The following is a 17,300-nucleotide window of genomic DNA, read 5'->3' as shown; positions in this document are numbered from 1 at the left end:
TCTCCATGGGAACGCTCCGAGTGTCTACTCCGAGGCCTGGGGCTTCGGTTTTGGTCAAGCGGGGCCGCGGCCATTGTTTATTTAGACGAGTATTTGGGCCCGTCCCCGTCCCCCTCCAGAGGCTCGGTAAGTGACGCGGACTCTCGGGAGCACCGAGCCAGATGCGGACAAGGGCGGGGAGAGCTGTGGCAGGAAGAGAGGCAGAAGAGGGAGGGCCGGGGGCCGAGAAGCCGCTCCGGCTTAGAAATCTCGGACACCAGTGTAGGTGTCTTCACAGCCGCCCGCCCAACGTTTAAACTGAAGAAGGGGAAGGAGAGAGGAGGCACAGGCAGCTTGGGCCCTGGGGCCGGGGTGCTTGGGGCCGAGAGGTGCTGGGGCGGAGGTCTGGTTGGGGAACGGAGGCCTGGATGTGGAACGGAGGCCGCGCGTGTTTCCGCGACAGGAGCCGAGGCCGCCGGGATCCAGCTCCGCGAGAACCGTTTGTACGTCTGAACCCGGAGCTTCAGATGTAAAACTCTGGCAGCCCTTGGTGCGTAGTGGGAGCCCAAACCTGTCCTGCTCCTGAGACACCATGAAGCATTTTTCTCTCTAGGGAAAGAGGGCTCTTAACTGTTTATCATTTTCCACAGGGACCTGTGATCAGCAAGGGAGGACCAGGGTGGCAAAGACTCATGCCCCCATTTTACAGGTGAGGAAAGTGAGGCCCTACGAGGTCTAGAAGTTTGGTCTTTTTCGAAGTTCTACAAGTGGTTGGTGACAGAGTTGAGACTATTAACATGTCCTGGGGGCCCTAGATCTGGGATCTTTTGCTAAGACTCTGTACTCTGATCTAATAGTAAATCCAGTATTTATGTTGTAAGAAGTAGGAGAGGGTGATGGAATTTACCTTTCTACTTAACTGATTGAACAAGATTTTAAAAATATACTTTTAGAAAGAACTATTTAAGTGTGCTGTTGTTTTTCCAATCTTTTTAAAAAATTGTTCTTGTTAATAATAAACTAGGAAAATTTTGAGGCTCAGAGAGGTTAAATTACATAGAAAGCATCTGCATTCCTGGAGGGACTAAACTGTGAGATCAAATTCTGTGTTTTCATGCCCAAACTAGAATTGTACTTTTCTAGATGGTCAGAAATAAGGTCCTGAGTGCCAGTTCGTACAGCTCTCCTTTCGGGTGCTTGAAAGGGAACAGAAATGTTCTTGGGCTCTTTCTGACCTCTGTCTGGGAGATTTGGGGGGTCACACTCAGTTAGTACGTGGGGATTGTAGTGAGTTTGGGAATTTCAAGTCATGCCCAGTCGTTCATTCCTCCTTTCTTCTCCCTCAGCTCAGCCTTCTCAACACTCCACCCTTCCCCCAAAAGGGAGCACGAAGGAGGAAGGAATGTTCACTGTTTCCCTCACAGTCTGATCCCAGGTGAGTCGGATTGTCTTTTCTCATTTATAAAATGCCCCAGACTTCTCCATGGATAGTGGGAGTAGTGGAGGTGGCCACGGGGATGGATGGACCAGACTGAATAGAACATATTCCTCTTTGCCTGAGAAGCTTTCAAGCCTCCTATGCAGCAAGCCCCTGCCTCCTGCCTCCTGCCCAGTGTCTTTTCCCAGCAATTACTCATTCAGTCAGCCAGTCATTCAAGCCTAGTATATAATTCATACTGTTTTTGATGACCCGAGATGAATAAATACAAAAATGTCTTTCCTTAACCTTGGAGAAACAAATCACTGAGGTTAATAAGAATTTCTAAAGTTATCATACATTAAACAGTGCTGGAATGAGTGGCACTTTTAAGTAAAAGACAGGAACAGGAACTCAGATTTGAATAATTACTATGAATTGGAAGATATCTTTCCAGACAGGAAGACCATCATTTAGTCTCAGGCAGAATATAAAGGGACAAATAAGGAAACTGGGCTAGTTGCAGTAGAGACGTAAGTATGAATGTATAAGGTAAGGCCATACTCTGGAGGGCAATTAATGTTTAACTGGTTACTTATTCTTGTGTACCACTCAGAGTCCACGGCACATCAACCAGAGACAGCCATTATTGACATTTTGATGTATTTATCAATATTTAGAGTCTTTTATTTAATAATATACATACATACTCACTAATCCATACAAATACTAGTATGTATGCATACATACACATACACATATGTACAAATATGCAAACATAAATTTAAGATACATATATAAAGAGATTAGTATATATAAAAAAATTTGAATCATGACAGATAGGCTCCATGAGGGCAGGGAATGTTCCTAGTATATAGAACTATGCCTGGCATATAGTGAGCACTCAATGAATATTTGTTGAATGTATGAATGGCTGTTATATGTTTAATTTTTTCATTTAACATATGAAGTGGACATTTTTCCAAGTATGTTTGGATAGCATGAGTTGTTTTTTTTTTAACATCTTTATTAGAGTATAATTGCTTTACAATGGTGTGTCAGTTTCTGCTTTATAACAAAGTGAATCAGTTATACATATACATATGTCCCCATATCTCTTCCCTCTTGCATCTCCCTCCACCCTACCCTCCCTATCCCACCCCTCTAGGTGGTCACAAAGCACCGAGCTGATCTCCCTGTGCTATGCGGCTGCTTCCCACTAGCTATCTATTTTACATTTGGTAGTGTATATATGTCCATGCCACTGTCTCACTTCGTCCCAGCTTACCCTTCCCCCTCCCCATGTCCTCAAGTCCATTCTCTAGTAAGTCTGCATATTTATTCCAGTCTTGCCCCTAGGTTCTTCTGACCGTTTTCTTTTTTTTTTTTAGATTCCATATATATGTTAGCATACGGTATTTGTTTTTCTCTTTCTGACTTACTTCACTCTGTATGACAGTCTCTAGGTCCATCCACCTGACTACAAATAACTCAGTTTCGTTCCTTTTTGTGGCTGAGTAATATTCCACTGTATATATTTGCCATATCTTCTTTATCCATTCATCTGTTGATGGACACTTAGGTTGCTTCCATGTCCTGGCTATTGTAAATAGAGCTGCAATGAACATTTTGGTATATGACTCTTTTTGAATTATGGTTTTCTCAGGGTATAAGCCAGTAGTGGGATTGCTGGGTCATATGGTAGTTCTATTTTTAGTTTTTTAGGGAACCTCCGTACTGTTCTCCATAGTGGCTGTATCAATTTACATTCCCACCAACAGTGCAAGAGGGTTCTCTTTTCTCCACACCCTCTTCAGCATTTATTGTTTGCAGATTTTTTGATGATGGCCATTCTGACCGGTGTGAGATCATATCTCATTGTAGTTTTGATTTGCATTTCTCTAATGATTAATGATGTTGAGCATCCGTTCATGTGTTTGTTGGCAATCTGTATATTTTCTTTGGAGAAATGTCTATTTAGGTCTTCTGCCCACTTTTGGATTGGGTTGTTTGTTTTTTTGATATTGAGCTGCATGAGTTGCTTGTATGTTTTGGAGATTAATCCTTTGTCAGTTGCTTCATTTGCAAATATTTTCTCCCATTCTGAGGGTTGTCTTTTCATCTTGTTTATGGTTTCCTTTGCTGTGGAAAAGCTTTTAAGTTTCATTAGGTCCCATTTGTGGAATTTTAAGAGAGATCTTTTGGGCATTGATTAAAATAATTATATGGCTTTTCTTATTTGACATTATTATGATGGCTTATAGTTAATAGATTTTCTCTTATGAACCTTCCTTTGCCTTTTGGAATTAGCCACCATTTCATCATGCTATAATATACTTTGGTATTATAGCAGATTACGTTTTCCAAAGATAGTCATACCTATAATTCATCCTATCCTTCATGTTCATCTTACAATGTGACTTTCACTCTTCCCACTGAAAGGTGTCATCTGTGTCCCCTTTTCTCAAATCTGGCTGGGGGCATGTGTTTGCCTCAGCCAATGGAGTACAGCAGAAGTGATGCTATGTGACTTCCCAGGCTAAGTCATTAATAGGATGCAGCTTTTGCTTGCCTGTCTCTCTCAAGAAACTTGCCACCATGTTGAGAGGTAGCCCAGGCCACATGAAGGGCCCAAGTAGAAAGAAACTGAGACCTTCCACCTTCCATCAACAATCACAACCAACCTGCCAGCCATGTGAGTGAGCCACCCTGGGAGTGAATCCTCCAGCCCAGTCAAGCCTTTTAGGTGACTGCAGCGCTAGCTGACAGCTCAACATCACTCTCATGAGAGGTCCAAAGCAGAACTGCCCAGCCAAGCTACCCCTGAATTTCTGACCCAGAGAAACCATGAAAGATAATAATTATTGTTTTAAGCCACTCAGTTTTGAAGTAACTAGTTGTGTGGCAGTAGATTATAAATACAGGTGTTGCTGCATTTTATTGGCCTTATATATTACTTTATTTCTGAAGTTTATGTCAATATTCATTAGTAATATAGATCTGTAGTTTTCTGATTTTGCTGTCTCAGTGTTTTCCTGAGTTTCTTAAAATTTTTGATAATTCTTTTATATGCCTTGGAATAGTTTAATAGAATTACATAATCTGTTCTTTGCAAATCTGAAAGAATTCATTTAAGGACACTTTTGGGTTGTTATTGTGAAGTTCATATTTCTTTGATAACCTGACCAGTTTCTTTCAAAATATCTGATCTGTTCAGGATTTTTCCCTTTTCTTGGGGCTATATCAAATGGTTTTCTAGGAAAAAATACATTTCCCATTCAGATTTTCAGATTTATGTTCTAAAGAATGGTGGAAAGTGCCCACCTAATGTTCAATTAAATTTTTATCTGTTGCTTTTTCACTAATCTCATTTCTAACTTTTTTCTGTTTGTGCCCACCCCTTTTTCTTTTCTTTTATAGCTAGTCAGGGATTGATTTATTTTATTGTTAATATTTTCCCCCCAAAGAACTGGTCCTTGGATTCATTTAACAATGGTAAATGTTTTTCAATACTAACATTTTCTTTTACTAACTCTATAACTTTCCCTTTAACATTTAAGTGTTTAATCCATCTAGTGTCCCATTGTATATGATATCAAGTTGGAATCCAGCTTTATTTTTTCTCATATAGTTAATCAGTTTCACACCACCATCTAGTATAAATAATCCATTCTTTTTTCTTTGATTTTTAATGCCATCTTTATTGTTAGTAAGTTTTCATATATAAACAAGTACATTGCTTAGGCTCTGAGTCCTCAATTCTGTTCTACTGGTCTATTTGTTCTGATTTTACTATTGTAGTTTGGTGGTATGTCAGTATCTAGTAGAACAAGTCTTCCTGCTTGGTTTACTTAAGTCTTTATGGACTTCTTTTCCCTCCCTATAAATTTTAGGGAAAAAAAGTATATCATGTTCCTCAAAAAATCCAGCTAGAAATTTGACTGGAGGTATATTGAATTTGAGTCATCTCATCCAAGAACATGGAGGCATGCTTCTCCCTTTATTCAGATAATCTTTTTTCTACTTTATTGGAATTTGAAAGTTGTCTTCAAAGATAAAACTATCTTTTTATAAGATAGTTGTTTTTTTGGTTTTTTCGGTTTTTTTGCTGTTGTGAATGATATCTTATTTTCTGGTAGTTGATTGCTGATACCGTGATGCTTTTGCTTTATTGTGTCTGGTAATTTTGCTGAGCTTTTTCATCAGTTTATGGTTTATCCACATACTCTTGTTTTTCTAGGTAGATTGCCATAACATATGCAAATAATGACATTTTATGTTTTTTCTTCTAATCCTTATGCTTCTTATTTCTTTTTCTTTTCTTATAGTGCTTGTCAGAACCCTTAGTACTATTTTGAAAGCAGTGGTGATGGTGGGCATTCTTATCTTGTTACCATCATAAAGGGAATACATATAAAATTTCTCCATTAAGCTTAATGTTTGATGTAGATTCTTAGTATCAATATATAACCTTTACCAATTTAGGTAGTTTCTTTTTATTTCTAGTTGGCTAAAAGTTTTTTTAAGACCTTTATAGGCAGTGAACATTATGATCTTTATCACACAATTTTTCTGCATCAGTTGAGATAATTGTGGTTTTCTTCTGTAGTCTGTTAGTATAGTGAATTATGTTGATTAATTTTCTCATGTTGAACTGTCCTCCATTCCTGTTATAAATTATGCTTTATCATTTTTTCATACGTATCTGAATTCAATTAGCTAATATCTATTTAGGATTTTTTACATATCTATCAAACTTAAAAATGGGCCTATAGTTTTCTTTTGTATTGTTCTTACCAGGTCTTGTAATCAATATTACACTGGCCATATAATGAGCTAGTAATTTTCACCTTCTATTTTCTAAAACAATTTGATTGTAATAGTAATTAACTGTTAATTGAACATTTGCTAGAACTCAACTGTAAAACTCTTTGGGCCTTTGATTTTGGGGGAGGGAGAAAGAATCTTGGCTGCCATTTCAGTTTCCTTTAATACTTACTGGTCTGTAATTTTATATTACTCTTAAAATCTATTTTGGCATTTTATATTGGCATTGTGTACTTTACTAGGAATTTGTCCTTTTATATAGATGTTCAAGTGTATTTGCATATAGTTCATAATGCTCTTGTATTTTAAGTCTTATGTCTGTGGTTATTTCCTCACTTTGTCCAGAATTTTGTTTATAATCATCTTTTCAAAAAAAAATTAGACTTGCAGAGATCTGACTTATTAAATTTTTAAGAGCATCTTTTTGGCTTTATGCATTTCCACATCATCTATTTGTTTATTGCCTCTTTGACTTTCAGCTTTATCCTTCTTTTTTGAAGTTTGCTCTTTTTTTTAGAGGGGGGGGTTTTGTTTTCTGAGTTTCTGAGTTGAATGCTTAGGTTGATTATATGTAGCCATTCTTATTTCCTTTTAGTACTTATTTATCTGGGTCTTGAAAATTTTGATGTGTAATTATTATTATTCAATTCAAATTTTCTTAATTATCATTATATTTTCCTTTTAAATTTAAGGGCTATTTAATATGTTACTTGGGTTCCAGAAGTATGGATTTTTAAATTCCATTGTTAATAGTTCCTAATTTTATTACCTTGTACCTAGAGAATGTATTCTGCATTATGTTGATAATTTGGAATTTATTGAGATTTCTTTTATAGACCAATACATGGTCAATCTTGTAACAGTACTGTGGGTTCATGAAAATAATGTGTATTTAGTGTTTTGGGAGTATAGAATTCAACACAGATAAAATAACTCTAGTATTAATTGTACTGTTTAGTCTTTATATTGTTGAGTTCTTTGGTTTTGCTTGATCTGTCATTTTCTGAGAGGATTGTATTAATATCTATAATTACAATCAATGGTGTATATATTATATCTCCTTAAACTTAGGATAGTTGTTACTTAATACATTTTGAAATTTTATTTGTGGGTGCAGTTTGATTATAATGGATATTTTTTGGTCTTACTATTTATTTACTAATACAGAAAAAAAACTGTGTTTTTGTCCCTTATATTTTTGCCATAAATTTTTTATTGGGTTATAACTGACATATTAGTTTCAGGTATACAACATGATTCTATATTTGTATACATTGTAAAATGATCACCACAATACATCTAGTTAACATCCATCACCACACATAGTTACAAATTTTTTGCCATAAATTTTATCTCAGCTGAAGTTAAGTCTGTTATTACAGCTTTCTTTTGGTTCATATTTGTGTGGAATATGTTTTTCCATCCTTTTATTCCTATGTTTTTTTTCTTTTTAGTGTGTCTCTTCTAAACCACATGTTGAATCTTATTTTTTTAACCTACAAATCTGTGTCTTTTAATCTGTGAGATTAAGCTATTCACATTTATTATAATTACTGTTATTTTTGCTATCATATGGTCCCCATCTCCCCTCACCCCCCCACCTTCTGATATACAGTCTTGGAGCAATTCTGACAAAATCTTAATTCTGATGGGTGGTACACCAAGAGCAATAATTTCATTTCTTATAAAATTACTCTGTTAATCTAGGGTAATACTTTTTCCTTTGATTTTACCTTATGTAATACTAATATTGCAAAACCTACTTTATTTTTGTCTACATTTTTCTGTTATAGATTAGCCTGTCTTTTCATTTTTAATCTTCTAGAATTCAGTAGTTTGGAGTGTCTCTTCTAAGCAATATGCCTCTATATTTTAAAACTGTTTTAGTATCCTTTTGTCTATTAATAATTTTACTTGCCATCTTAATTTATGCTTTTTATAATTCTTTTTTTCCTCTATAGACTTGTACCTACTAATTTTGAATGTAGGTATTCCGCTTTTAACTTTCTAGTGGGGGAAAATATTTGTAACAAATCTTTAAAAATATTTTCAAAGTTTTACAGTGTTTTTTTAGTAGACTGAAATGCACATGCCTGGTGGTTCTAATTCTGGAAATGTATCTTTTAGAAATATTACGAGTGTTCAATGATGTATTTAAGAGAGTTGTTCACTGCTGTATTATGATAGCCAGAAAACTGGAAATAATCTTCATCAGTATGGGAACAGTTAAATTTTGGAACATCATAACATGAAATGCTATGCAACTTTTACAACAATACATTAACCATCTACTCCTGCATAATAAATTATATGTAGCAGCTTAAAATAACAAACATTTATTATCTCAGTTTCTAAGCGTCAGGAATCTGGGAACAGTATAGCAGTGTGGTTCTGGCTCAGGGTTTCACACGAGGTTGCAGTCAAGTTGTCAGCAGGACTACAGTTCATTGGTAGCCTTCACTGGGGCTGGAGGATCCACTTCTAAGATGGTTCACTCACATGGCTGTTGGCAGATGCCTCATTTCTCACTGAGGACAGAAGGCCTCAGTTCCTCACCACATGGGCCTCTCTACAGGGCTGCCTAACTATTCATACAGTGTGTTAGATAGCTTCTCCCAGAGTGACTGATCCAAGAAAAAGCATGGAGGAAGCTGCAGTGCCTTTTATGAGCTAGTCTTGAAAGCTGCATACCATTGCTTCCCCTTCTGCTTTTTTTTCCTGTTCATCAGAAGTAAGTCCCTAACCCAGGCCACATTCAAGGGGAGGGGAATTAGGTCCCACCTTTTGAAGGGAAAGGTATCAAATAATTTCTGGACATATTTTAAAGTCACCACGAATAACATAGGCCTATATGTACTGAAACGGGAAGTTGTATACTATATATTATATGAAAAAAGCAGACTGCAGAATTATCATGTCTGTGTTATGAAAAAAACATTAGTGGGGTATGTATGTATGAAAAAAGGTCCGAAAGGACACAGTGAAAACTATAGTGGTTATTTCTTAAATTATTTGGGGAGGGTAGACTTAATTTTTACTTATATTACTTCGGCATTGTTATAATTTTTATGAACTTACTTTCAGTAAAAAAAAAAAAAAAAAAACTAGGCTCTTAATCTCTAGTATATTTTTAAAAATAAATTCCTAAATCTTCGTTAAAATGACAATCAAAAGCAATAACAACAGACTGGGTTTTATTTACCGTACTTTTTAAAAAGTGAAGCACCAGCGAGTTCATTTATTTTTTACACTGACACCAGGTTTTCAGCTTCTGAGGATCCCAATTTTCTTATTTGATTTATCCATTCATATGTGTTAAAGTAGACTTACTATCTTTATAGTTTTTAACATTTATAAACATTTAAAAATAAACAGCACTGAATTTTCTCATTCTTGAATTCGTATTTCTAATTAACGTTTCATTTTTTAGGCGTGGATTTTTATTTAATTTGGGAAACAGTAGCTGTTTCCTTGAATATTTCAGTACATCTTCCTTTTGCCCTTATGTATTAACACGATATGGCTGTACGTGGAAATCTTGATTTACAACCCTTCACAAGTTGTTTTTAACTTTTCTCACTTTCACTTAGTAGGTAGGCCTGGGTTTAAAAACCACTACTTTGTAACTACATGACCTTGTAAAAGTTACTTAATCTTGCTAAATGTTAGTTTCCTCATTCCTTTAGTATTGATAATAATACCTTACTGGATTGTTGTGATGGTAAACGAGATAACAAAGCCTTCTTCACATAACTGCTAGACAATATTTAGCCGCTGCTGTGATTATATTTGTATGATGATGATGATAGTCTAGTTTCCTTCCATTTTATTGTAATCTCCTTAAAAGTACTCTCTCTCCCTTTTTTTAAAATATAAATTTATTTATTTATTTATCTTTGGCTGCATTGGGTCTTCGTTGCTGCGCGCGGGCTTTCTCTAGTTGTGGTGAGCGGGGGCTACTCTTCGTTGCGGTGCACAGGCTTCTCATTGCAGTGGCTTCTCTTGTTGCGGAGCACGGGCTCTAGGTGCGTGGGCTTCAGGAGTTGTGGCTTGTGGGCTTAGCTGCTCCGCGGCATGTGGGATCCTCCCGGACCAAGGCTCGAACCCGTGTCCCCTGCACTGGCAGGAGGACTCCCAACCACTGCGCCACCAGGGAAGTCCAAAAGTACTATTTCTTTTATTCTTAGTATTTACTGAACATTTTAAATTGAACTTTACAATTGAGACTGTGTCATCAAAGAAATAAAATGAATTTGTCACATAACCAACTTATGATCTATTCTTTCTACTGAAATATTTTTAGACAGTTAGAATACATGCATTTATCTCTTCTACTTTCTAAAACTGCATATATATAATAAAAAACCAAGAAATTTATGAACTTACAATGATGAAGCCGAAGAGCTGTCAGCAAATGAGAAATTTCAACAAAAACCAGGATGGCAACAGTAGGAATAGTGGTAAGAGCTACATAGGGCTGAAGATGTTACATCCTAGAATACTCAGCAGGGTAATACAGACAAGAAAGGAACTGATGAGCCCTGTGAACTTTGGAGAGGCTCAAATCCATACACCATTTGGGGCAGAGGGCCAGCCACAAAAGAAGACCCTAAAATATTTCCAGAGAGGAAAGAAAAAGTTGCCCACAAAGGAATTACAGTTTGTTCTTTAAATCAGTCTTGGCAACACTAAAAGCTTATAAACAGTGAAGCAGTTTTGAGAAAAATTCTTTTCACTCTCGAATTCTACACCCAGCCACTTATGAGGGATAGTAATAAAGACTTAAGGCATACAGTGATTCAAATGATTCCTGGGAATCTTTCCTAGTAACCGTGTTTGGATATTCTCCTTTGAAGAAAACCTCTGTCTGTTTCTCACCTTTGCTTTTTTCGATGGCCATAGGCTTAACATTCACAGGCTTGATTGAACTCATGTTGTTATGTGCCTCCCAATTAATGGAGTAAATCACAAAAGAAGAAGAGTCATATGATCTTGAAATGGAGCACTAAAGAGTAGTCGGCCCTGACTGGAGCAGGATGATGGACTTTTCCAAAATAAAAGGGTTGGGCGAGGGGATGAGACACTTGATAAAATAGATTATATAAAGCCTTTTGAAAAATCAAAAAATTGAGGACAGTAAATTTATTAAGTAAAAATTAAACAGGTAATTCCCCCCCACAAAAAAACAGTATATAATCATATTCAAAATTATATAAGCACTGCTTATTGATTTAACCAGAAAATTAGTGATAATGCTATAGGAGGATGAGGAGTGGAGGTACGGGTGGTAATCTAATTCCTCATCTCACAGTGGGAAGTAAACAGTCTAAAATGATCAATCATGAAGCAATAATATAAGCAACATGAAGCAATATTGTTACAGTTGGCAAATAGTTCTGGTCCAAAGTATGTAGACCTGGGTCCTCACTGCAGTACCTCCAGGTCCATGATCTTGGGAATTAATCTTTTTCAACCATTATTACTAATGTGTAAAATGAGGATAATAATAGTATCTACAACATAGGATTGCTGTGAGGATTACTTGAAATATATGTGAAGTACTTACTTGGCCCAGTGGTTAGCAGACAAATGCTATATAAATGTTTCTCATGATGGTGATGGTGTTCAATGATTGGATACATTATTTAACTACTTGACCTCTTATTATGTCTCCTCTTACCTTTCTTGTTTTTCTTCATTATTGGAGTTATTTCTTTTTCTTTCTGGTTTACCACTTATGTTACCTGCTGAATGTCTTTTTCTTTGTCCATCTTCTCACTTAGATTTCTTCTTCCGGGAAAGCCTGATCTTCGACCAGATGGCAGTAACATTTGAAGATGTGACTGTTAATTTTACTTGGGAGGAGTGGAAATTCTTGGATTCTTCTCAAAAAAAGCTCTACAGAGAGGTCATGTGGGAGAACTACACAAATGTCGTGTCAGTAGGTAAATTATCCCAACTCTTAGGGAATAAGGTTAGTTTCTTCTGGGACCAGTTTTGTTGAGTATTTTGGTTCTTTATTAGGGTGCTGTATTGAGGTAGAAGAAACATTCTCAAAAATGGGTCTTAAATCACATGACAAATGGAAGATAAAGAAAGCAAGATATCTTCCAAAACATTTTGGCTATGTAATTAATAGGTATTTGAGATTCTTATTTATTTTCTGGATTACACTTAAAGCACAGATTTCCGCCCATAATTTTGTGCAGTCCTCAATTTGTTCTCTCTTCATGTTCTATTTGTAAGTTAGCTTTTGCTGTATAACAAACTACCGCAAACTTAGTGACTTAAAACAAACTTTATTTTTCATGATTCTAGTTGGTTAGATGGATCTTCTATCATGGAGTGACTTGATTGGGGCTGGATGGTCTAAGATGAAACTGGACAGCCTGAATGCCAGTTGGTCAGTATCAGTGTTATAACAGGCATGTATTGACCATATGTCTCTCTTCAGGGAGGCCAGCCCAGGCTCATTTACATGGTGGTGATCACAGGACTTTCAAAACCAGCAAGAGAGGCCAAGCCCCAATGCACGAGCACTTTGCGAATCTCTGCTTGTCTCACTTTTGTCCCAGTGGCCAAAGCGAATTATATAGCCAAGCCTAGAGTCAGTGTGTAAGGGGAACACCCAAAGATGTAGATAAAGTAGAGAGTTTTTTCCCACAATCTACTACACTATTTTAGAACAGAAAAATAGAAACAATATTTTATTTCTTATAATAATGTCCCAAATAGAGTAATCTAATTAAATCTCAGTCTTTAAGACTATTTCCATGAAACCAGTCGGACTTTTTTTTTTCTAACAGTACCTGGTAAGTAGTAGATGCTCAAGATATGTTTGTTGAATGAATGAATACATCTATGAATGAACAAACAAATGAATTCCACACCCAAATATGGAGCAGCCTAAGTCATAACACTTCTTTCCCACTTGCACCCACACATATATTCCTGTAATTCTGGAGCTTGTTGATTGAGATACTTGGAAATTTTTAAGCACAGCTTTCATCTTACCACTGGATTATCTGCTTATTTTTCTAGGAAACTGGAAAGAGAGCTACAGACCCCAAGAAGAAAGATTCAGATATTTTGAACATGAACATCTTTCCTGCTGGCAAGGCTGGAGGAATGCCAGCACTCAGACATATGATAATCAAAACTATGTGGAAATGGTTCAAGGTATAGATTCCAAAGACCTAAAGCAGCAACACCTTTCTCACCGTCAAGAATGGTTAATACTCTCCACACAAGTACCCGGGTTTGGGAACTATGAACTGACTTTTGAAGGCAAAATTCCCAGGAACTTAAAATATACGAAGTTTATACCTTGTCAATCCTTAGAAACAAAACACACTGAAGATGATGGTAGAGAAATCTATGTGAGTGATTCACGTGGTTTTCAAGGATGCGGATACCATGTTGGCATATCCACGAAAAATCTCTCTGTGGAAAAAGAACAGAAGCTCATAGGTCAGCATCCTTATATCCCAGGAGAGGAAGCCCTTCCAGAGTACATTGGGGAGATATGCCAAAATGACCTGCTGAAAGGCTCTGTGGAAGAGAAATACTGTGGATGTAATAAATGTAAAGAAATTTATTATTGGAACTCACAGTGTGTTCACAAGAGAAATCAACTTGGAGAAAAGTTCTATCCATGCTCCATCAGCACAGCATGCTTCACTCAGAGATCAGACGTATACAGACATCCAAGAATCCACATAGGTAAGAAGCTGTACAGATGTGATGAAGTTGCCAGTAACTTTAGTCAGAGCTTCGGTGTTCACTTTCATCAGAGAGTCCACCCAGGGGAGGTACCTTATATATGTAATGTGTGTAGTAAGAGCTTCAGTCAGATCTCCAGTCTTCACTGTCATCAAAGAGTCCACACAGAAGAGAAACTCTATAGACTGCAGTGTGATAAGGACCTCAGTAGAAATTCATTACTTCACATTCACCAGAGACTTCACATAGGAGAGAAGCCTTTTAAGTGTGATCAGTGTGGTAAGAGTTTTAGTCGGAGTTCAGTACTTCATGTTCATCAGAGAGTCCACACAGGAGAAAAACCATATAAGTGTGATGAGTGTGGTAAGGGCTTCAGTCAGAGTTCAAATCTTCGAATTCATCAGTTAGTCCACACGGGAGAAAAGTCCTATAAATGTGATGACTGTGGTAAGGGCTTTACCCAGCGCTCAAATCTTCAAATCCATCAGAGGGTGCATACAGGAGAGAAGCCTTACAAATGTGATGACTGTGGGAAGGACTTTAGTCACAGCTCAGATCTTCGCATTCATCAGAGGGTCCATACAGGGGAGAAGCCCTATACTTGTCATGAATGTGGGAAGGGCTTCAGCAAGAGTTCCAAACTTCACACTCACCAAAGAGTACATACTGGAGAGAAACCCTATAAATGTGAACAGTGTGGGAAGGGCTTCAGTCAGCGTTCACATCTTCTCATTCATCAGAGAGTCCATACAGGAGAAAAACCCTATAAGTGTGATGATTGTGGAAAGGGCTTTAGTCACAGCTCAAATCTTCACATTCATCAGAGGGTCCACACAGGAGAGAAGCCTTATCAATGTGCTAAGTGTGGTAAGGGTTTCAGCCATAGCTCAGCTCTTCGAATTCATCAAAGAGTCCACATGGGAGAAAAAATTCATAAATGCCATGAGTATTATAAGGGGTTCGATCAGAATTCACATCTTCATAGTAATCGCAGAAGAAAAACCTTATAATTCTGTTCATTTAGTGATAACAGCTTTAATCAAAGCTTCACCTTAAGCCCAGTAAATGCTGCTGGGAAGAAAATTCTATAAATAACCCAAATAATCCCAAGCAACATTTATAGTTTCTCCTAATTCCTACTAAGAATCATTTGCTTCAAGAGGAGATCCTTAGGAGGATATTTTAAATTAAAGCATTTTCTTTTTCTACAATAAATATTATGCATAGTCATTATAAAATATATAGAAGAGTCAAGAAGAAAACTTTTCATCCTGTTTCATTCTAAGCCTTTTTTCCTGTGCATTTTCATGTGCATGAAGTCATACTGTATGTTCAATTTTGTATTTTCACTGACTTCAAAACATTTTCTTATATTTTGGTTTGAATTGAAATTGGCTAGCTATAAATGAAATAGCATCTTGACTCACCTGTAAAGAAGCTACAGAAAAAAAATGAAAACACACAAAACTTGAAACTCAAACTGGTAGACAACAAGTTCTCAAATGTTGAAGAATTAACTAAAGGGCCAGTAAATTCGGAAAACAGTGTATGACCCTTATCCAAGATAGGGTATCTTAGAGATGTTATTTCTGTCACCCAGAAAACTCAAGAACCAGCCTTTTGTTGCAGGGGTGCTGCACTATGAGGTTACCATAATACACTCTCACCCATTCCCCTTCCCAGTTTTCCACATTTATTCATAGGTTCAGACACTAGGAGGTGTGGAAAAATTCTGGTTATCTAAAAAACCAAAGAGGGAAAATGGATAAAGACCTCTGCAACAGTAACTGTCAAAAGACAACAGAATAACACCTTCAGAATTGTGAGACTGAAAAATCTGTTATCGCCCATAGTTTATCTTATCAACTAAATTGTCTTTTACGTTTGTAGGTAACGAATTAGATAAGCAAGAAAACAGAAAACATATCAAATACGTACCTTTCTTAAAGAGAGCTCAAGAATGTGGAAGTCATAGTGTAAAAGAACTGGTAACAAACACTAAAATCAGTTAAACATGCAGTTAAGTCTTGAATAATGGTTAATTTGTTTACAAAACTTCAAAAATATTAAATAGTTGTACAAGAAAATAATATACAAATGTTGAGTATAAAAACATTATATGTTAAAGTCTGGATGGGAAAGTAGGGTTATCAGATAAAATCCAGGACACCCAGTTAGGTTTGATTTTCAGATATGCAATGATAATTTTTTAGTATAAGTATTTCCCAAATATTGCATGGAACTTATACTAAGAAATTATTTGTTCATATAAATTCAAACTTAACAGCACCCTGTGTTTTTATTTGCTAAATCTGGCAACCAAATGAGGGAAGGACAGCAAAAGGAAGTGTGCTACATCTCTGACCTTAAATTGCATGGATTCATGACATTTTCTTCTTGACTTTAACAACTCTAGAAATAAAGGTCTAAATATTTTTTTACAAAGTTAGAAATTGCAACTAAAAGAACTAAAAACATATTTCTTTCAAAACAGAGAAGATAAAAGCAAAGAATAATTCAGTCCCTATGGCAAAAGACAGAAAACAAAAACAACATGAAGATGATCTAAAAAATTAGAGAACATGGATCAAGATGAGAGGAAATCAAATTTATCAAAATAGGTTAAATCTCCCCTTAAAAAGTTTTGAAAACCCTTGATTGAATTAAAATTTTACTTATATGCTATTACAACAGAAAAGATTAAAGCAAAATGATATTGGGCAATTGACCAATTTTCAATTGATTGCTCAATATTGATTTATTGATATAAAAGAATAGGCAAATGTTTATTAGGCAAACAAAAGCATGCCTACGATATGCTTTTAAAGGTTAATTTAAAATGAACTAATTAAACCCATTAAGGTGGGTAATAATATAAAAACCAATAGTTTCCTAAACTCTTGTAATAATCAGAAAAATACAATGGGTGCAAAAAAGGGTTTGAAATACTAAAATTTCTTTAAAAGGAACAAATAGCAAAAATGTAGAATGAAAATAATGAAAAACAACATTTAATTGAAAATAAAAGGGGACTTGTATAGCGGGGATGTTCTTAATTTATAGATTTATTTCCAGTCTCATCAAAATCCCAATGAGATGTGAAATTGAAAAAAGTATTCTAAAGTCTTTTAAGAAAAATAGATATTGGAGAAGAGCAAAGATAATTATAAGAAAGATTAATGAGATTGCCCTAACATATAATAAATGATATGTTGAAGTTAAAATATTGAGAACTTGATTGTACATTTGAAAAAATGTTCAGAATGCTCAGTTATTACTAAATAGCTTAAAAATAAACCAGTATATGGATTACATATATATATATAAAACATTAAGTACATATGCTTAAATACTT

The 17,300-nt window shown here is 36.0% G+C and overlaps 1 protein-coding gene across 1 annotated transcript; it reads left to right on the top strand.

Moving 5' to 3' along the window:
* Positions 1-15: 15 nt before the first annotated feature.
* Positions 16-16,645, top strand: ZNF214 (zinc finger protein 214). Its single transcript, XM_068555165.1, has 5 exons — positions 16-126; positions 630-688; positions 1,326-1,414; positions 12,007-12,168; positions 13,265-16,645. Exons 2-5 carry the CDS (start codon positions 672-674, stop codon positions 14,953-14,955), a joined length of 1,959 nt encoding a protein of 652 aa, XP_068411266.1. The 5' UTR covers positions 16-126; positions 630-671; the 3' UTR covers positions 14,956-16,645.
* Positions 16,646-17,300: the final 655 nt, after the last annotated feature.

This window comes from Eschrichtius robustus, chromosome 11 (assembly GCF_028021215.1).
Source record: "Eschrichtius robustus isolate mEscRob2 chromosome 11, mEscRob2.pri, whole genome shotgun sequence".
NCBI classification, from domain to species: Eukaryota; Metazoa; Chordata; class Mammalia; order Artiodactyla; family Eschrichtiidae; genus Eschrichtius; species Eschrichtius robustus.
The sequence above is the reverse complement of the archived record's forward strand: the minus strand, read 5'-3'. Positions and strand labels throughout refer to the sequence as shown.

Coding starts and splice junctions, on each gene's coding strand:
- ZNF214 (XM_068555165.1), top strand. Junction 1,415..12,006: donor CCCTCACAGTCTGATCCCAG/GTGAGTCGGATT, acceptor CTTCTCACTTAG/ATTTCTTCTTCCGGGAAAGC. Junction 12,169..13,264: donor CACAAATGTCGTGTCAGTAG/GTAAATTATCCC, acceptor TTATTTTTCTAG/GAAACTGGAAAGAGAGCTAC.